The sequence below is a fragment of the Mus caroli genome, unplaced genomic scaffold (genome assembly GCF_978045245.1).
Source record: "Mus caroli unplaced genomic scaffold, Mus_caroli_1 scaffold_6, whole genome shotgun sequence".
NCBI lineage: Eukaryota > Metazoa > Chordata > Mammalia > Rodentia > Muridae > Mus > Mus caroli.
Window position 1 is genome coordinate 108,304,899 of NW_028227261.1, and position 21,033 is coordinate 108,325,931.

Sequence of the window (21,033 nt, forward strand, 5' to 3'; positions counted from 1 at the left end):
TGGGTGCTAGGAACCAAACCTGCAAACCTGGGTCCCCTCTGAGAGCAGTGTATCTCTGTCCCTGTCCCTGTCCTCCTCCCCAACCCCCTAATCTGGAACCAGCCATGTAGATTATGTTGGCTTCAAATTCAGAGATCTGCCCACCTTTGCATCCTGAGAGGCATCTAAGGCATACACCACCACACTGGGCCATAAAAGTACTCTACCTAACCAGCCGGGTCATTGTCTTTAGCCCTGGGTATAGACTTGTAGACTTAATCATTTATCCGGTAACTGAGGAGTAAGGCTTCTCTCTCTCTCTCTCTCTCTCTCTCTCTCTCTCTGTCTCTCTTCATTATATGTAAGTACACTGTAGCTGCCTTCAGACAAACCAGAAGAGGTCACCCTATCAATACAGATGGTTGTGAGCCACCATGTGGTTGCTGGGACTTGAACTCAGGACTTTGGAAAGAGTAGTCAGCGCTCTTAACCGCTGAGCCACCTCTCCAGCCCCAGAGTAAGGCTTTTCAATGATGAAGTTTTCGTATTTCAGGAATTCATCTGGTGATAACGGTCATAGTGACCCAAGAAGGACAGGAGACCAGAGGCAGGAACAGAAACAGTTCTGGGTGGGAAAATATTTGAAAATATTCCCTGATGTTTTGAAGGTTTGGATTTTCCTTGGGCTTTTATAGAAGACTAAAAAGAAGACAGACTTGGGCCAATAAAAGCTCGTTCAGCAAGAGTGTGTGCTAGGCTCTGAGACTATATAAATAGACAAGCCCAGTCCCCTGCTGAGGGTATGGTGCAGAGCAGCACATGAGCCACCCGGGAGCCTTCACGTATACAGGTGCTCAGGACTCTCCCATAGGGTTCTTATATTTGAGGTGACATCTGTACACGGGCATTTTTGTCTTTATGGCTTTATGTCTAAGGTTTTAAATGTTTAAAAATACTTTATGAGTATGAGGGTTTCCTGCATGTACATGCATGCTTGGTGCCCACAGAAGTCAGAAGACAGCATCTATGGAGAGCTTTGTCTGTCTGTGTGGTTGCTGGGAATTGAACCCAGGTTCTTTGCAATAGCAACGCATGCTCTTAACCACTCAGGTTTGTCTTTATTGTCTTATATGTCCCAGGCTGGCTTGAAACTCACCTGGTGAGCACGTATCCACACCTGGCTTTATGCAGTGCTAGGTTTGAACCGAGGCCTTTATGTACTAGACAATCAGTCTTCCAACTGAGCTACACCCCTAGCCTTTTGTTTTAAAGTGTTTATGTGCTCTTAAGCACTGGTGTGTGGCTTCATGGCTGCCCATGTATGTACAAACCTATGAAACCAGAGGGTAATGTCTGTCTTACTCAATTGCTCTCCAGCTTATATAGTCAGACAGGGGCTCTCACCTGAACCCAGAGCCTACTACTTGGGGTAGTCTAACTAGCCAGCTTGTTGCAGGGCTTACCTGTCCTTACCTCCTGCAGGCCGCTACACCCACTCAGCATTTACATGGGTGCTGAGCACCCAAAGTCTAGTCCCTTACTTGCATGGCAAGTGCCTTCCTTACCCACTGAATTTTCTCCACCATTCATTTTCTTTTACCATTCCCTATAAATTCATTATTTTCTTACTATTCATATCTAGACTCCAGAGCCAATCAAATTATTCCTGTTTTCTTGTTGGTTTAGAGCTTTGAGGTAATGAATTAGAACGTCTAAGAATCTCCACTTTGTGCTGCCCTCTTCTTGTGGCAGGAAGGGTTCTGGGCATACCTGAGCTACACCTAAAGACTTTAAAAAAAAAATGTGTTTTCGTAGCTCTGGCTTACTTCCAACTCAGAGATCAGCCTGCCTCTGTCTCCCCAGTGCTGGGATTATAGCACAAGCCATCAGGCCCAGCTTTTAAATGTGTGTGTAGGTGCCTGTGGAGGTCAGAAGTGGCATCAGATCCCCTGGAAGTGGAATCACCACAAGTTGCGAGCTACTTCGTGGGTGCTGAGAATCAAACCTGGATCCTCTGGAAACTCGGCTGGTGCTTTGAACTGCTGAGCCATCGCTCCAGCTCCCTTTGCTCCGCTATTTTTAAAGACAGATTCCTAGGTCTAGTATCTCCAAGTCCACTTGGTTTTGAGTCTCAGTGGTTGGCAGAGTTGGTTGGGAATTAGCCGCCCTGAGTGGCAGGTCTTGATGGAGGGCAAGCCCCTTTCACTTTTGACTGTCTTATTAACAGCGCCGACTAGTGGCAACTGCAGCTTAGCCCATTTTTACAGCGTGTACGTGTTGCCCAAAGGCACACAAACTTGTTTCTCCAGCTAGACAACAACTCTATCTTCTACAAGAAAAAGGGGGGTAAAAAACTTTTGGAAATTTCATGGACAAAACTTCTGACAGAGGGCACAGTATCAGTTTTAACTTTTTAAGAATTCATAACTTTCTCTCAAAAACCTGTCTCCTAATACTGATTATTTCCTACTAGGGACTTGTTTAGTCAGTGACAACAAACACTTGGAAACAGCTTTTCACGGTTAAGCCTTTAATCTGTGGATTCGCATATTTTTAATATTTTATATTACTGGTAATGTCAGGTGGATTTCCCCCTCTCTTCGAAACCAACAAGATTTTGAAATCCCCAAACATAAATATGCAAAGAGTTTGGGTTAAAGAATCTTTTTTGGGGGTGGGGGGTTAAAGAATCTTACAAGTGGCTAAAGAGCAGGCAATTGGAGCAGGGAGAGAAAATACGGTTGTTGCTGGTGCCTAACTTTCCAATGTACGCGCTGGCTCTTCATCCTTATTTCGGTTCCAGTGGTTTGGAGCACAAACGTTCCCACTTAATAACTCCTAGCCTAGCTTGCTTGTAACACCTACCATTCTTGATTTTCTTGCCCTTTTCCGACAAATAGTTATTACTTAAAAAGTGGAGGGGAGTAATAAATATAACCCGTATGCCCACGTCCAAGGAAAAATTTAAACATTTAACGTCCAGCTCTTGGGCCGCTAGTTGGCTCAGCGAGTAAAGGAACCGGCTAACACGACCTGACTTTGATCCCGGGAGCTACGCGGCGAAAGGAGTATCGGCTCCGGCATTTTGTCATTTGACTTTGACTTGCTCCCGCGCACACAATAAATGGGAAAAAAAGTCCCAAACTCCAGTTCTTTTGCTATGTGATCAGAGATGGACATTCACATCCTTTCCCTTTAAACTCAAGGTTATTTTTGTTCACTGAGGCCGCTTATAATTCAAGGGTATCTTTGCGTGTACATCTTTATCCACATGTCCCACCTTCGGAGGGTACGGTGCAGGCTGTCGCGAGGCCGCCATCGCCGCGTGGTGGGTGAATGGTGGGCCTCACAGCGTGCGGGAACCCACCCTCCACGCGGCAGCTCGGCCGCCATTGAGCGCGTTCTCCGAGACCCGGCACCTAGCGACAACTGCGCAGGCGCCAAAGCCTAACGCGCGGAAGCGGAAATCAGCGTTGGGCGCGCGGACGACTCAGCGGCCTGTAACCATGCGCGGCTTGGAGAAGCAGGGCCCGTGTGCTGCGGCGACCCCATGTGGGTGCGCTCAGCCGGCCCTGGAGACAGGTAACGTTATGGAAAAAGGTGGCGCCGCACCCTAAGCTAGGCGGCCCGCTTCCCTGGCCAGAAGAACGCGAGCCACCTGACGTACATTCTTGTCCTTGCCGCCAAAGGGAGGGTCACGTGTCCCGACGACCACGTGACATGCTAAGGCTAACGGGAGTGACGTATTAGGATCTTGGTACACGGGGTGTGGTCTGGGCTTAGTCTCAGTACAGTAGCTGCGTCGGCCACGTGTGTAGTGTGGTCTTTTTCCTTACGGAGTTACAGGGAGGTGGGATATGTGTGACTGATGCCCTCATTTGGTCCAAGTTTCTTCGTCTTTAATCTTTTCCCACCAGTACATGGATGAGGATTTAAAAACAAAACCCTCAAACAAACAAAAACTATACAGCAGTAATTGTAAATATTCTTGGAGAAAACGTCAAAGTTGTCAGAAGCGCACACAATATAGATATATGGAGAAAGGCAGTTTATATAGATAATTTACAGTGTGGTGTCTGCTTTTATAGAATTCAAAGTGTATTGTTTAGGCTGGAAAGTACATATGATAAGATCTCTTTCTGAAAGGAAGTAAATGATGATAAAGATCAGATTGCAGCTCCTGGAAGCAGTCGACAGAGATGCAAGTAGTGGCACTGAGGTCTTTGGAGTGGCTGGCAGGTGTATTATGCTTTAACTTACACACATAATATATATATATATATATAAAAACCCTGGAGACAGGGTTTTTCTGTGAAGCCCCAGCTGTCCTGTGCTCACTCTGTAGACCAGGCTGTCCTCGAACTCAGAGATCTGCCTGCTTCTGTCTCCCAAGTGCTGGGATTTAAAATAGGTCTAATACATCACAACAGTAAAAAGCGTTTGTATAAGCAAAAAGCAAGGAAACATGTTGTGAGAGATAGCGCTAGATCTTACTGGTTGTACTAATAGGATATAATAGGATAGATAGGTTTGATGCAAATTAAATAAAATGGAGATCTGGAGTGTCTCTATAAAGAACATAAAAAGAAATAATTATAAATTATAGTTTATACTGTATTATATATAATCAACATATTAATATAATTTATGAATTTTTATGACTATAAGTAAAAACTGAGGTGGGTATGCTGGTGCACAGTTGTGATCCCAGCAGTTAGGGGATGGGGCTAATGCTGGAGGTGTATACGTTTGAGGCTGGCATGAGTTACATAGCAGGACTTTATTTAAACATGATTTTAATAGTTGTGTTGTACCTAGATTTTAGAACTATGAAGTCAATACTGAGAGGAAAACGTGTTTTCTTACCTCTTGGACCCTTTGAGTAATGATTCTCACCCAGTTTTCTTCCATAGGGAATCTTTTAACTGAGCCAATAGGGTACTTGGAATCATGTTTCCCAGCCAAGATTGGCACTCCAAGACAGCCATCCATCTGTAGCCACTCCAGAGCCTGTTTGAAGATCAGAAAGAGCATCTTTAATAACCCTGAGCATTCCTTGATGGGCCTAGAAGAGTTTTCTCATGTTTGGTAAGTCGTTTTCTGGTTAGAAGTGACAGCTCGGGCCCTGAGAGAGTGTGCCAATTGAAGGCAGCTTTGAGGTTTGTCAGCTATACCACCCTTGTCTATATATATGGATTATGTATGGATTCCCATATTCAATTTGTGCATTTGATTGTTTGTATACTTGGACACCATTTGGAATTTGTGATTCACTGACGGAACATGTTTTAATTATGACGTCTCTCTTCTGTTTAGCTTTAACTAAACACCTCCTTGATTCTGCCTGTGGGTCATTATGCTGGTCTCTAGAACAAGACTCAGCAAACTGTGGTCTGTGGACTACACATGGTCCATTGCTTACATTATACATTTATGGGCTCACAGCTGTGCTGACTGTAGCACCATCTGAGGCTGTGTATTTTCTGTGGCATACCTATTGGTTTACGTATTGTGTGTGGCTCCCGGTGTAAAACTCTGCTCCATTTGCAGAGTAGTTGAAACAGTGACTGGTTGGCCGCAAATCCTAAAATATTAATCATTCGACCTTTTACAGAAGACGTTCGTGGGCCTTGTTGTAGGTAGGCCCTTGAAGGATTCTGTGTACTCTTCCTAAAAGACAAAAAAAAGCCTTAGAAATTTGGATACTTCTTGCTGTCATCAGGAACTCTGTTTCTGTCCATGTTTACCTTGTCACAGGGAGGTACAGTGCTGTGTTTAGTTTATCTTCTCAATTACTATTGGCTCATGCTAGCTGTTTGATGGCTCCTGTGTAAGTTGCACGTTCTTGTTCTTTGCTGTGAGTCCTTTGAGTTGAGTTTTTTACTTGGTGACTTATGTGAGGATGACTTACATATCGTCAATATTGGCTGACTCACTGTGTATAGTGAACATCTCCTAGACCTGAATTTAATGGGTTAATGAATTCAGCACTGTTACTGTTTTCCCTCATGCTTCTGGCTTTCATATTCTGTTTAGAAAGGCCTCGTTAAGTTGAACTTTTCTGAACTTCAATTTTTTACCCTCAGAGTGAGGGCTAAGTTGTACTTCCTATTGCTAAGGTACAAAATGGGTATGAAAATGTCTAGTATACTACATGGAAACAGCAGCCACTTAGAAGCAGTGTGTCAAGTCTGTTAAGTTCCTACTGTATGCCGGTCATTGTGTTGGGTACAAAGAATGTGGAGATGAAGGGGGGAGGGCCTATTTTCTTTTGACTGATAACCTTAATAAGAACTGTTCTTCCTGTTCATTAGTGGGAGATCACAGTCCCTTCTCAAATCATTATACAAAAATAATGTGTCCTTTTGTTAAATAAGTGTTTTGGTTTATTTTCAATAGGATTTTGTTTGTTTTTCACAAAAATGGCCATTTGAACTACAAGGCAAAAGTGCAGCCGCCCAGGCTGAATGGGGCAAAGATTGGAGTGTTCTCCACACGGAGCCCTCATCGCCCTAATGCCATAGGGCTGACGCTGGCCAAGCTGGAGAAGGTGGAAGGTAACTCTCTCTTCATCTTTGTCTTACTCTGGGAAAAGTCAGCTGGCATTCTCTGCTAGCTGCTGTTCATGCCTACACTGTCCATGTCACCTTTGCTTGCCCCCAGCCCTTAGGAACGTGTGATAATTGAGAGTGTCAGCATTGGAAACACTTAGGAAACACTGCAGACTGTGAAAGATGCTCAGGGCCTAGTTTATCATTTATCCACTGTAAACACCAGTGCTGTTTTAAGAACTCATAGGTTTTATAAGCATTAGATTAGTAAGAAGATTGCTTAGGACTTGGGATGTAGGAAATACAAGATGATTAAATTATCCTGGCTATTTCAGGTATGATGCATAGTGCCTAGTTGTTGGTGCATTTCTGGAAAGCAGAACAAAGGTGTCCTTACTTCTTGCAAGCTGAAAGGAGAGACATTTGAGCTACAGTGCAGGCCATCAGCTGTGCTGTGTGCATGTGGCCTGGGATAGAATTACATTGTAGGTTTTAGCAATGTCAGGATGTAGAAGTGCCACAGCAGAATACTGGATTGGTTTTAACTATGTTCCTGTATAACCTAGTCAGATGTTTTCAGAGAGCTTCTGTTTGTTTGTTTGGTTTTTTATTGTTTTTGATCCAGGGTCTTTTGTATTCAGGTTGACCTTGAAATCCATATAGAACCGAAGATGACCTTAAACTTCTGACCTCTTTCCTCTACCTTCTGAGTGCTGTTATTACAAGAGCAAGTCACAACAGTCAGTTTATGTGGTGCTGTGGGTTGAACCGAGGGCTTTGAGCATAGTAGGAAAGCACTCTGCCAACTGAGTTCCACCCAGCTCAAAGAACTTCTCACTACATTTTGGTTAGAGAGGCAGAAGGTGAGAGCATGGGGGTAGGAGTGGAGAGCCTATTCCAGGCTGCATCTCCATTGCTTGCTCCTGGAGTGGGCAGAAGCATGAATGGCCTCTTGGGCTCTACAGGGTTTTTGCTGAGGGCCTTACATGACAGGCTCTCGATGCTCCTCAGGGCTGCTTTGCTCTGTTCGGGCCCTGTACTCTGCTAAAGTGTGCTCAGTTGTTAGGTGAGTTGTCCAGCAAATTTAGTCGCTCATCCGCCTGCTGTTGTCAAGGTGGCTCACCAAATCGGACAATAGCACTTTACGACATTTTCTGATCATTCACACAAACGGCATTTTTTTTTTATTGGATATTTTCTTTATTTACATTTCAAATGTTATCCTGTTTCCTGGTTTCCCTCCCTTCTGAAACCCCCTATCCCATCCCCCCTCCCACTGCTTCTATCAGGGTGTTCCTCCACCCATCCACACACTCCCACCTCCCTGCCCTTGATTCCCCTACACTGGGGCATCTATCAAGCCTTCCTAGGACCAAGGACCACTCCTCCCATTGATGCATGACAAGGCCAGCAAATGGCATGTTTTGATTACTTTTTTATTGCTGTGATAAGACACTATGACCAAGGCAACTTATAAAAGAAAATGTTTACTCAGGGATTACAGTTTCCAAAGATTAATTACAGTCCATAGTTATCATGGTGGAGAGCATTTCTGTGGGCAGGCTTGGGGTAGTAGCTGAGTGCTTAGTTCTTGATCCAAATGCATGAAGTGGAGAGAGATAACTTTGAGATTTCAAAGCCCAACCCAATGACATACCTTCTCCAGCAAGACCTGTTTCCTAATCCTTTCTAAACAGTCCCACCAGCTAGGGACTAAGTATTTGAATCCACAAACCTTTGGAGCCCGTTTGAACTCAGACCACCACACTGCACTTTTTTTTTTTTAATCATTGACCTTGTGCCAGGTCTTGTAAATGGTAGAGATACATTGGTGATTAACTCAAATAAAAATTCCTGCTCATATAGAACTTAGCCTTCTGTTGAGGGAGATGAAATCGGGAAAGTGAATGGGCGAACAGTAATCAATAATGAATAATGTAGGGGTGGAAATAGAGTGCTTCTTTTTATACTTATCATAAAGGGTCATGAGCCAGTCAGTCCTGTGTTAGAAGGTCATAATAAATACTGCTCATGCACAGGGACAAACAATAGCATGAGCCATGAACACTAGGAGTTTCCCATGAACTCTCAGGTTCTCCTTTGTATCCAATCATTTAAATAGCGCAGGGTCATCTTTCCAAAGTTCTAGGTTTGCACACAGCATGTCTCACATCTGAGTCTTCATGCAATCATGTTTTTCTTAAGTAGAGTCAGAGTCAGTGTGAGCACACGATGGGTTTTGGGTTTTGTTCAGTCAGTGTTCCCAGAGTCAGGATAGGAGGCTCTGTACCAGTAGCAGGATGTGCACAACACCTATCCAAGTGGGACAGCAGGAGGAGACCTTAATATTTAGTGATAGGGCCTTGTGCCCTGATGACTTTTTGAATCTTTTTTTTTTTTTTTAAGATTTATTTATTTATTATATGTAAGTACACTGTAGCTGACTTCGGACACACCAGGAGAGGGCGTCAGATCTCATTACGGATGGTTGTAAGCTACCATGTAGTTGCTGGGATTTGAACTCAGGACCTCTGGAAGAGCAGTCAGTGCTCTTAACTGCTGAGCCATCTCTCCAGCCTGACTTTTTGGGTCTTTATGAACATTTCTCGGTCTGTATTAACAAAAATGATTCAAAGCATATCCGTTTATAGACAGAACACATTGATGATGTGTTTAAAACCTTGCTATTTTTCCAGGGGCCAACTGAATGGGCTCATCTTTGCTGCTCCTCTTCTGTGAGGTTGTTTGTCAGAGTTCATTTCCTCGTAGATGTAGGGTTGAGGATCTCAGCTTTCTGCTGCTATTGGCTGGAAACACCCTCAGGTCCTAAAGCTGCCCATACTTCTAGGCCATCTTATGGCTGCTTGCCCCCTGGGCTTCCCCACCACGCCTGTGCAGTTCATCAGTCTGCAGGGAGAGCTCATTGGGTTGAGTCTGTAGTCAGCGAGGAGTCCTATATGGAACTCATCATAGAGCTCTTTGCCATGTTCAGTGTCTTAGATGTACGTTGAACTCAGAGAAGGGGTTGCACAGGGCATGCGCAGCAACTTGGGGAATGTCGGACCTTCTGAAGTCTGCTTGCCACTGTGGAAATGCACGTTGGTCTTGGTGACACACTGAGGACTGACGTGTGCGGGGTCCTCTGTGGGACCCAGAGGAAAAAGAGCCAGGAAGGTTTGTAAATGATGTGTTCTGTGAGAGCCTTGAAGAGTAGTAGTTTGGTAGATGGGGATGTGGGTTTGTAGTCAGTAAGGGGGCTCATTGAGGTCAAGGTAGGTGTTTGAGAGAGACTTAGGGGATAATCCTGCCCTCCGTTTGCCTTTCCCATCATCCACTGTAGACCCATAAGAGGATCTCTGTCTCCCTTTAGGTGGAGCTGTCTACCTGTCTGGAGTTGACATGATAGACGGCACACCTGTGCTAGACATAAAGCCCTACATTGCTGACTATGACTCACCACAGAACTTCAGTGTACACAATGACCACCATAAGCTGAGGGCTGAGGCCCAGGCTGACGGCACGGCCAACAGTTGTGACCAGCTGCTGCTCTCAGGGCGTGGGAAAGTACAGCCTCGCCAGAGCACCAAGGAGAGACTGAAATGCCTTGAAGACAGGACCTCAGGAGAAAACTCTCAGAAGTCCAGAGACATGTCAGAAATCCAGCACACTTTGCCAGAAGACAGAGAGAGAGCGTTGGATCTGGCACTGGAACCAAGCCGAGGTGAGAGCATGGATATGCCCGAAAATCAGCTTGGCCCACCGGAACTGAAGAGCTTTCTGGAAGAAGGCACAGATAGACCAAGGAAAGTGGAAGGTGCCTTAGTCCTGCCGGGGGGCAGTGCAGAAACACAGTGGGATGCTTCCTACCGTGCTGGGACAGCTGACAGAGTGCCCTGCAGTGTTGTCCCCAGCTGGGTGACGGAGGCTCCTGTAGCCCCTTTACAAGTCCGGTTTACTCCTCATGCAGAGATGGATCTGAGGAAGCTCAATTCAGGAGGTGAGTGTGGGTACCCTGGGTCTCCTAGGAGTGCGTGAGAGATGTGTTTCTTACTGTGCTGGGGAGCAGGATGTGTGTGTGATGGGCTTGTCTTTATAACGAATCTCGTCACGGTTGACACTGGTGAAAGCGTTTGTGTCTGTGGAGTACTTGTCATGGCTGGGCTTTGAGGAGCAGGTGATGAACTCTGGGTGCACTGGCACTGGTGCCTTTCCTTGAGGACGGTTTAGGTGGTGATGAGTCCAGGTGCTCGCTCAGAAGGCGTCTGTGGACAGTGGCTGCTGCCTGAGGACGTGTCCCTTGACTTATTTATTTGATTATTTAAATCATGTGTATGCATGTGTATCTGTCTAGGGATATGTAGAGGTCAGGGGAGGCTTTGTATCTCTTGGAGCTGGAGTTAATTCAGGTCCTTTGTATGAGCAGCCAGTGGGCCACATCTCCAGCTCTGCTTGCCCATCTCTGTTCTTTTTTTGAGTAGCAGTCATATCATGGCTTGTGCTTGGTCTATACTTGGATGCACTCAATTTCTTACTTGCTTCCCTATCTAACCAAAGAGGTATCTGTTTTATTCTGTCAGGGCTCCCTAGGATCTCACAGCACAGAAGACCCTCCTGCCATAGTGCTTTCCCCACCAGCAGGCACTTCCTGCCAAAGAAGGGTCACAGGACCTGTTGTGGAGCGCATTTAACACACGGTTCTTAGCATGTGTTTCCCCACTCCACAGCAGATGGAGAATGAAGGAAGCTGCTGGCTGTTGAGAGGTGGGAATGAGGATGCTAGCAAGTAGCTGGTTTCCAAGGAGATGACAGATATCCAAAGGGTTGAGAGCCGTTCTTGTGTTACTTGTCAGTAAACAGCCAGCATGACCATAGCAAGAAGGACATACACTGTTTACTGTGCAGTTCTTCCCGAGCTTCTCCAGCACTGTTCTGGCCTTAGGGAGAAACAGCAGTGAGAAAAGGGGATCAGAAAACCCCTGCCCTAGTCTACGGAGCTTGCCTTCTAATAGGTGAAGAGACGAAAGCTCAGGTATAGGAAGTCAGTACACTGCTGTGCAAAGTACACAGAAACACTGTCAGGAGGTGATGGTGGCACAGGACATAGCAAAGAAAAGGGCAATGTCAGCAAGTTACATTTAGAAATAGATGCTGTCTTAGGGTTTGCTGCTGTGAACAGACACCATGACCAAGGCAAGTCTTAATAAGGACAACATTTAATTGGGGCTGGCTTACAGGTTCAGAGGCTCAGTTCATTATCATCAAGGTGGGAGTATGGCAGCGTCCAGGCAGATATGGGGCTGTAAGAGCTGAGAGCTCTACATCTTCATCTGAAGGCTGCTAGGAGAAGACTGGCTTCTAGGCAGCTAGAAAGAGGAACTTAAAGCCCACACCCACAGTGACATACCTACTCCAAGGCTACACCTCCATATAGTGCCCCTCTCTGGGCCGAACGTACTCAGACAACTACAGCTTGTCTTGCCTGTTTTGGAGACCTATGTAAAATACACAGTGTTTGTTATTTTGTAGGTGTTCATATTAACTCTAATGACAGTAAATACTTGATGAAGGTGATGGTCATCTCTGAAATGAGTAGGTTTCCAGACCCTGTTCTTTTATGTGAGGTGCAGACCGAACACTTTTCATGCTGAAGCTCATTGTTCTGAGTTTGACCTGCGTGGTTGTAATGACAGGCTTCTTATTTCTCCTCGCAGATGCTAGTCAGCCGTCTTTTAAATACTTCCACTCGGCAGAGGAAGCCAGGCGTGCCATTGAGGCTGTGCTGTCAGCAGACCCTCGGTCTGTGTACCGCCGGAAGCTCTGCGAGGACCGCCTTTTCTTCTTCACTGTGGACACAGCACATGTCACCTGCTGGTTTGGTGATGGCTTCGCAGAGGTTGTGAGGATTAAACTGGCTTCTGAGTCTGTTCAGGTGGCTGACCCCGAGGAGTCCTTGGTGGCCCTGGGGTCTTGAGCCCACTGTTTTCAGAAGCTCCGTTGGCATCTGATGTGCCTGCTCTTGTCATCTTACTGCTTTGGTTGGTGCTGTTTTTTGTTTTTCTTTTTTTCTTTTATAAAGACATTATTTATTTTATTATATTATATTCTTTTTTTTTAATCCTATGGATTAAATCCCTGCATTTGAGGGTCTCTCTCTCTCTCTCTGAGCTTTGAATATTCTTGAGTTAGAAAGCCCTTCCCCCAACCTCAGGAAAGTCATTGCTGGTGTTGTTTTGCCTTACTCTGTGACTGAAGAAGCTGCTGTGACTCAGCTTTAGATGGTTGAAATGAAACGGATGAGGTGTGGGACAGAGTTCAAGGCAGACCCTTGTGTAGCCCAGGCTAGCCTGAGACTCTGATTCTCCTCTCAGTCTCCTGGGTATGGGATTATAGCCTACACCACCACACCTGGCTCAAGATTCATTTTGTGCCGCAAGTCATGGTTTGTGGAGGTGGTAGACATAAACAAGACAGCGTATTACAGGTTGATAAACTAATTAACACCACACAGTTCCATGCCATGTAGGAAGTGATTGTAAGAATGTGTGGCCTGTAGGAGATTTTAATGAGATGGGCTGAGATAACTGAAGATTTACAATCGGAGTAACCAAATTAGACACCTGTCAACATGACGCTCTTTCCTAATCAGAGCTGCAGATCTCAGAGCTGATTGATCAGGGTTTGGAAACGACCCCACGGCCTGTGGAAACTTGTCCAGCCATGGCGGCTGATGACATTTCACTCCTAAGCCAGATTGGTTTGTAGCTGTTTACTTCCTTTGACATTACTTACAATGGTTTGGGACAGATCTTAAATTCAGTTGTTCTAAAGCTTTTTTTTTTAAACAAAACAAATCGAAAAGGTTGTTAGAAGTTGTAAAATAGCACAGAGGTCTCTTTTAGCCTTTATCTGGCTTCTTCCATAAGGAAGATCTAGACATATTGTATAGAGTTCTAGCTCAGAAGTTGGCATTCTACATGCTGTTTTGTTGATGTGTTCTGTTCATGTGTGTGTGTATTGTGTGGATAGTCTGCGTGTGTGGGTGTGGGTGTAGAGGCCAGAAGTGGCATTTACACTTTTTTTAAATTATATTTTATGTATGAGTACACTGTCGGCCATCTTCAGACACACCAGAAGAGGGCATCAGATCCCATTACAGATGGTTGGGAGCCACTATGTGGGTTCTGGGATTTGAACTCAGGACCTCTGGAAGAGCAATCAGTGCTCTTAACTGTTGAGCCATCTCTCCAGCTCCTACATTTTAAAAACAATTTTTAAAACACCCTTGGAGTTTTGCATGGTGGTACATACCTTTAATCCCAGCAGAGTTTGAGGCCAGCCTGGTCTAGAGAGTGAGTTTCAGGACAGTCAGGGCTATGCAGAGAAACCCTGTCTCAAAAAACCTAAATAAAACAAATAAACATCCTTGAAAATAAATAAGATCACCCAAATTTACCAGATCCAAAGACTACAGCTTACTGAGTGTCTAGAGTTAGAATTAGCATTTGGGATGGAAGTTGTAGAGCATCATATGAACTTTACGGACTGAATATATTTTATACTATTTTTATTTTATTTTTTTGAGACAAGAGTCTCATGATATAACTCTGGCTGTCTGGAATTCACTCTGTAGATGAGTTTGGCCTTGTCTCACTGAGGTCCACCTGCCTCTGCCTCCCGAGTGCTGCACAGTGCCCAGCTTAAATGAGTTTTCGGTTTTGAATATATTTTATACTCTTAGCCACCACCAAAACACAAGATCTGTGGCAGAGTTCGAACTAGGAAAACAAACCATTAGCTTCATATCCTCTTATAAAATGTGTGTTTATCACCTCTTAGAAATCCTTATTGTCATGACTTTTAGGTGTGTGTACATTTGTATGCGGGTTTTCCATACGTAAACAGGAACCCAGGAGCCTGGGAACTGCTGGGCACGGGTGCTAGGAACTGAACTCTGAGGCTTTAATTATGTGTGGGAGTGTTTCGCCCAAGTGTACACGTGTTCACCACCTGCAAGCTGGGCACCGAGGAGGTCAGAACACTAGATTCCCTGGACCTGTGTCAGCTTCCCTAGAACTGGAGTTCAGATGGTTGTGAGCTGCTGTGTGGGTGCTGGGAATCAAACCTCAGCCCTCTGTAAGAACAAGTGCTCTTAACCACTGAGCCTTCTTCCCAGCCCCTCTCTCTTTAAAACAAAACAAAGCAACCTTCTTATTCTTGGAGATGTTTTGATCCTATTCACCCCTCCTCCACCTCTCCCCAGGCCTATCCCCCAACTTTGTGTCCTTTTTAAAACAAAACAAAACATCTTCACGAGCTGCCCCTGATGTTGGGTGTGGCCTTTCCCTGGGGCGTGACTGACTTACCAGGGCCTGCAGTCTTACACAAAACTCTTCTTCCAGCAGCTAAGGGCTGCCATCAGCTCCATGGCCTAGTGGGGGAATTTGGTGTCTAACTCCCATCTCCATGCTGGATTTGGCCGCTGAGCTTGTGCAGGTCCAGTGAGTGCTGTCAAAGCACTGTGAGTTCACATGTGCAGTTGCTCTGCTGTGTCTAGAAGACGCTATCTTCTATCTTCTTGTATAGTCGTCCTTCATCTCCGGCTTCCACTTCTCACATTCCTTCTTAGTAATGACCCATGAGCCTTGGGAGACTTAGGTGTGGTTCAGGTGTTCCACTTAGGGCTGAGCATTCCGAAATCGCTTCCTCTTTGCATATAGAATAGAAGGTTGAGAGCAGCGAGATCTGTGGGCGCAAACATAAGTAGGTATTATTTTTCCACTTAGACTGTGCTCCCTCCCTCCCCCTCTCCCTCTCCCAAAGGAAGAGAAGAACAGTCATTAGTGGAAGAGGAGGTGCAGCAGAGAGCCGGACCCAGCAGGAGAGCAGCACCTAGAGCCGCTTCAATGCTCGTGAAGCCCCAGTCCTCTAGCCTGGCCACAAGTGCCCTTACCCACTGGGCCATCTCACTGCCCCCTCTCCCCCAAGGCCTGGTCTTTTCCTGACTGAAGCTAAGATTGCTCTTCCCATCGTCAGGGGAAGAATATAATTGAAAACTACCCAACCAAGAAAACAAAAATCAAGAAACTGCACATGGCACAGATGGGCTCACAAAGCTGCAAATACTTGTTAATGTCCTTTTCAGAAAGACTGCTGGCTATTGATCTAGAACATTGATTCTCTGAAGTGGTGCTTCAAGATCTAGAAACGTTTCTTGTGAATGGAGTTTTTTTTCTTTTTTTTTTTAAAAAGATTTATTTATTTATTTATTTATTTATTTATTTATTTATTTATTGTAAGTACACTGTAGCTGTCCTCAGACACTCCAGAATAGGGTGCCAGATCTCATTACGGATGGTTGTGAACCACCATGTGGTTGCTAGGATTTGAACTCAGGACATTCGGAAGAGCAGTCAGTGCTCTTAACCGCTGAGCCATCTCTCCAGCCCTGTGAATGGAGTTTTTATGTTATCGCATACTTCTAAGATACTCTTTGTGGTTTGAAAGGGATTATATATAATTGTTAGAAAAATTGTAGAGTAAAAGGTAAATCATAGTTTTATATTTTCCATCACATACCATGACTAAAAGGCAAGTTGCAGGGAGAGGGTTTATTTGGCTTATACTTTGACATTGGTATTCATTATTGAAGGGAGTAAGAACAAGAACTCAAATGGGCAGGAACTTGGAGGCAGGAGCTGATGCAGACATCATGGAGGGGTGCTGCTTACTGGCTTGCTCCTCATGGCTTGCCCAGCCTGCTTTATAGAACCCAGAACCCAGCCTAGTGGTGGGATGGCACCACTCACAATGGGCTGGGCTCTCCCCATCAATCACTGATTAAAGGAAACTCCTTATAACCAGAATTTTTTTTTTTTTCCTTTTTTGGTTTTTCGAGACAGGGTTTCTCAGTGTAGCCCTAGCTGTCCTGGAACTCATTCTGTAGACCAGGCTGGCCTTGAACTCAGAGATCTGCCTAACTCTGCCTCCCAAGTGCTGGGATTGAAGGTGTGCACCACCACTGCCTGGCTAGCCAGATCTTATGCAGGCATTTTCCCCCAACTGAGGCTCCTTCTCCTCCGACTCTAGCTTGTGTTAAATTGGCACACAAAACTAGCCACTTCACCATCCATTTGTACAAAATGAAGTAATACAAATCCTTGCATATACATGTGTAGAAAGTTCTGGAAGGATCGACATACATATGGGTGAAGATTACTTCTTTTCTTGGTTCTATGGGTGTAATAGTGTCCCCTGCCTGCTAGGCAAGTGCCATGCCCCTGAACCATATCCCTAGCCCAATGGCATCTCTGCAGAGGGGTCTCCAGAACTCCCTGAGAAAGGCAATGTTTGTTATATTTTCTTCAGTCCACTGTGAGTTTTTTTTCCTGACTAGGAGCGCACATTATTTTTATACGTGGAACTTAAGGAAAATGTCCTCTTTTCAGCTTGGAGTGGGTCAGACGTGTTGGTGAGTGTAACCTTATAAGTTAGATTTCTGTGTTTAAATTCATCACTGTATATCCTTATGCCCATGCCCTCTGAAACACGGTGCTTATGATAAAGGACATTGCATTTCCTGCCGTGTCACCTGTGAATCATGAAGCCAAAACTAACCCACGCTATACTTGAGCTGTGAACCTCACCATGCTTGAGCGGGTAACGGGAGTTGAAGCCTTGCCCCTGGGGTGGACTGCTGTTTCCTGGTCTCCTAGAGCGTCGGGCATAGCCTTGTGCCTCTGGGAAATAGAAGGCATCCTGGTGCTGCCAGCCGAGGTCTGAGCCACCAACACTCCTTGGTCCAGAAATGGCTAAAGCTGTTCATCTCATCCAGAATAAGGTCTCTGCTTATAAGAGCTGCTCACTCGTCGCCACCTACTGGCCAGCTGTGTACTTGCATTTGTAGAGCACTCGCCTATCACGTGTCCGCGGAGGTTGCTTTCCCGGTGTCCTCAGGGCTGGCTCTGGCTCACGATCTGGATAGGAGCCCTGACCTCGGTCGGTTGAGTTGTCAGCAACAAAAGCCAACTTTGGAACCCAAGACTGGCTGTGTCCACTGAGTGAAAGGCAATGCTGAGGGTGTGTGTGTGCGCGAGCTCGCGCGCGCTTGAGATGAGGGGCACGCGGAAGTCCCTAACAGCATGTTGGCAGAGCAGAGCCTGTGTATGGTGTATAGTAGGACTATCCACAGACTTGGTGATGGGAGGAGTATGTATCTGAAGGACTCGTAGAGCCAAGGCAGATACAATCCAGGAACACTAGGGACACCAGATTATTTTCTTTCTGGGCTTTCTCTTCCCGCCCTTCTCCTAACTCCCTGTTATTATTATTTTAAAGATTTACTTGATTGTGTGTGATGAGTGTTTTGCCTGAGTGTTGTAAATGTCCGTGTATGTAATGCTCTTGGAAGCCAGAAGGGGCGTTAGATCCTCTGGGACTGGAACTACACAGTTGTGAATCACCATGCAGGCACTGAGAACTGAACCTAGGTCTTCTGCAAGAGTAGGAAGCTCTCCTAGCAGCTGAGCCTTCCTGCCTTCCTGTTCTTGCCAAGATCCACGCTCACGTACATTGAAAGATAGTAAGAATACCTGAAGCTTAAGTATGAGTGTAGCCACATCTCAGGATGCAGTAAAAGCCAGACATCGGCCTGTAAGTGCCTGTAACTCCCGCACTGAGGGGCAGAGACGGGTTGATTGTCTTGAAAAACAAGAGCTCAGGGTCCAGAGAGAGACCCTGCCTCAGAGGAACAGGGTTATTAGAAGCCCTGCTCAAGTTTCTATGCACATACATCACAAATAAAATTTTAAAATGTTAAAAAAAAAAAAACCACGTTTTTAAGTAGTGAAGGGAAGCAAGGAAAAAAATCAGTGACATTAAGTTAGGAAAGCCGGGCACAAAGTGGGGCAGGAGGAGCTTGTGCATCAGCCTGCTTGGTAGTGACAGAGCAAGTCTCCATGGACATCAATCCAGTCGCTAAATATGTAGGGGAAGCCCCCTTACACCATCTTTCTGAACTGGCCTAGCTGCCGAAATGAAATGAAATAAAGCAACCAGGAAGGAGGAGTCGGGATGTTGATAGGTTGAGTTCTCGCTGCTGTTTGCTTGTTTTTAGGACAGGGTCTCACTATGTAGTTCCAGCTGGCCTCAAATGTACTGTGAGAGCAGTGGTCTTGAACTCACAGAGATCACCTTCCTCTGCCTCCCAAGGGCTGGAATCAAAGGCAACCACCAGCCAGGCAAGATGTTTATAGTTTTAAACCACTAAGTTTTGGGGTTATTCAGTATTTAAAAAAAAAGGGGGGGGGGAAACTGTGCATCTAGTTTCCACACTCCAGGATGCAGTGGAAGGCAGGAGTTTTACAGGAGTGATTAATGTGATTTTATAAGTCCTTAGGTAGAGGGTGAGGGTGGGCTTCTGTGAAGAAGGCCGTGCCAGAGCAATACAATGAAACAGAAACATCTCCCAGACCCTTTGTTTCCACTGTGGGGCTTTAGTGTGTGCACAAGAAGCCTTTAGTGTATGCACAAGGAGCCTTTAGTGTGTGCACAAGGAGCCTTTAGTGTGTGCACAAGGAGCCTTTAGTGTGTGCACAAGGAGCCTTTAGTGTGTGCACAAGGAGCCCTTAGTGTGTGCACAAGGAGCCTTTAGTGTGTGCACAAGGAGCCCTTAGTGTGTGCACAAGGAGCCTTTAGTGTATATACAAGGAGCCTTTAGTGTATGCACAAGGAGCCTTTAGTGTATGCACAAGGAGCCTTTAGTGTGTGCACAAGGAGCCTTTAGTGTGTGCACAAGGAGCCTTTAGTGTGTGCACAAGGAGCCTTTAGTGTGTGCACAAGGAGCCTTTAGTGTGTGCACAAGGAGCCCTTAGTGTGTGCACAAGGAGCCTTTAGTGTGTGCACAAGGAGCCCTTAGTGTGTGCACAAGGAGCCTTTAGTGTATATACAAGGAGCCTTTAGTGTATGCACAAGGAGCCTTTAGTGTGTGCACAAGGAGCCTTTAGTGTGTGCACAAGGAGCCTTTAGTGTGTGCACAAGGAGCCTTTAGTGTATGCACAAGGATCCTTCCTTTAGTGTATGCACAACATCACATTTATTTTTCACTATCAAAAAAGGTAAACCCTTAAACCAGGCCTGGCACACATCTGTAATTGTGGCACTTGGGAGGAGGGGGCTGGGAGATCAGAGGAGTTTGAGGGTATCTTGGGCTATGTAAAATCCTGCCTAAAAAAAAAACAAACAAAACAGGCTGGAGAGATGGCTCACAGGTTAAGAGCACTGACTGCTCTTCCAGAGGTCCTGAGTTCAATTCCCAGCAACCACTTGGTGGCTCACAGCCATCTGTAATGGGATCTGATGCCATCTTCTGGTGTGTCTGAAGACTCACATATAAAATAAATCTTAAAAAAAAAAACTAACAAACAAAACAAAAACAAATAAACAACAACAACAACAACCACTCCCCAAAGCCCTCAAAACAAAAACCAGACCAACCCAATCAAACAACTAAACAACCAAACAAAAACCTGACCAAACAAAGGAACTTCCTATCCTTTGCCTCAGCACTGAGGAAACTGGAAGCTAATAACTGAAAGAAGCGAAGCACAGAAAGACAGGATTTTTTTTTTTTTTTGTGGTTTTTGAGACAGAGTTTCTCTGTGTAGTCCTGGCTGTCCTGGCACTCACTCTGTAGACCAGGCTGGCCTTGAACTCAGAAATCTACCTGCCTCTGCCTCCCAAGTGCTGGGATTAAAGGCGTGCGCCACCACCGCCCTGGGATCTATTCTTGTGAAAGTTAAAATGCTGATCCAACAGAAGGAGAGGCAGGAGGATCTTAAGTTCCAGGTCAGTTTAGGCTATTTAAGGAAACCCTGTTTCAAACAAAGAAACAAACAACTAAAGAACAGAACCTGCTGGGCATGGTGGTGCACGCCTTTAATCCCAGCACTTGGGAGGCAGAGGCAGGTGGATTTCTGAGTTCGAGGCCAGCCTGGTCTACAGAGTGAGTTCCAGGACAGCCAGGGCTACACAGAGAAACCCTGTCTCGAAAAACCAAAAAAAACCAAAAAAACCAAAAAACCCAGAACCTATTAAATAATGATATTGCCAGCCACATTGAACACTGGACCCAAAATTATGATAAAGCTCTGTTAAGGTGCACACACACGAACACGCAAATACATATGTGCACCCACACCACTCCCCAAAATAGTAGAGACTATGGAGCTGGAGAGATGGCCCTGTGGTTAAGAGCACCCACTGCTCGCTCAGGGGACCTGGGTTCTGTGCCTAGCGCCTCTATGGTGTGGCTTCAGTTCCAGGGGGATCTGACACCCTCTTTCTGGCTTTCTGGGGGCACTGCAGACATGTGGAAATTCTGGCAAGACATACACACAAAATAAAAAGGGAAAATATTTTTTTTGAAGTAGAGAATATGAATTGTGGTTGTATCACTCCTGACTCAGTATATGGCTGAGAAATGTAATGGCAATTTATCTAAGAGGTG

General features: G+C 45.5%; 1 protein-coding gene across 2 annotated transcripts; it reads left to right on the top strand.

Moving 5' to 3' along the window:
* The first annotated feature begins 3,145 nt into the window (after positions 1–3,145).
* On the top strand, positions 3,146–15,549 carry Trmo (tRNA methyltransferase O). 2 transcript variants are annotated; one of them, XM_029475796.2, is made up of 6 exons: positions 3,146–3,561; positions 4,893–5,067; positions 6,379–6,536; positions 9,901–10,527; positions 12,242–12,459; positions 15,314–15,549. In XM_029475796.2, exons 1-6 carry the CDS (start codon positions 3,486–3,488, stop codon positions 15,530–15,532), a joined length of 1,473 nt encoding a protein of 490 aa, XP_029331656.1. In that variant the 5' UTR covers positions 3,146–3,485; the 3' UTR covers positions 15,533–15,549. The 2 variants fall into 2 exon arrangements, with proteins under 2 accessions (XP_029331656.1, XP_021016488.1); XM_021160829.2 differs by lacking the exon at positions 15,314–15,549 and having other exon boundaries at positions 3,150–3,561; positions 12,242–12,530.
* The last annotated feature ends 5,484 nt before the right edge of the window (positions 15,550–21,033 follow it).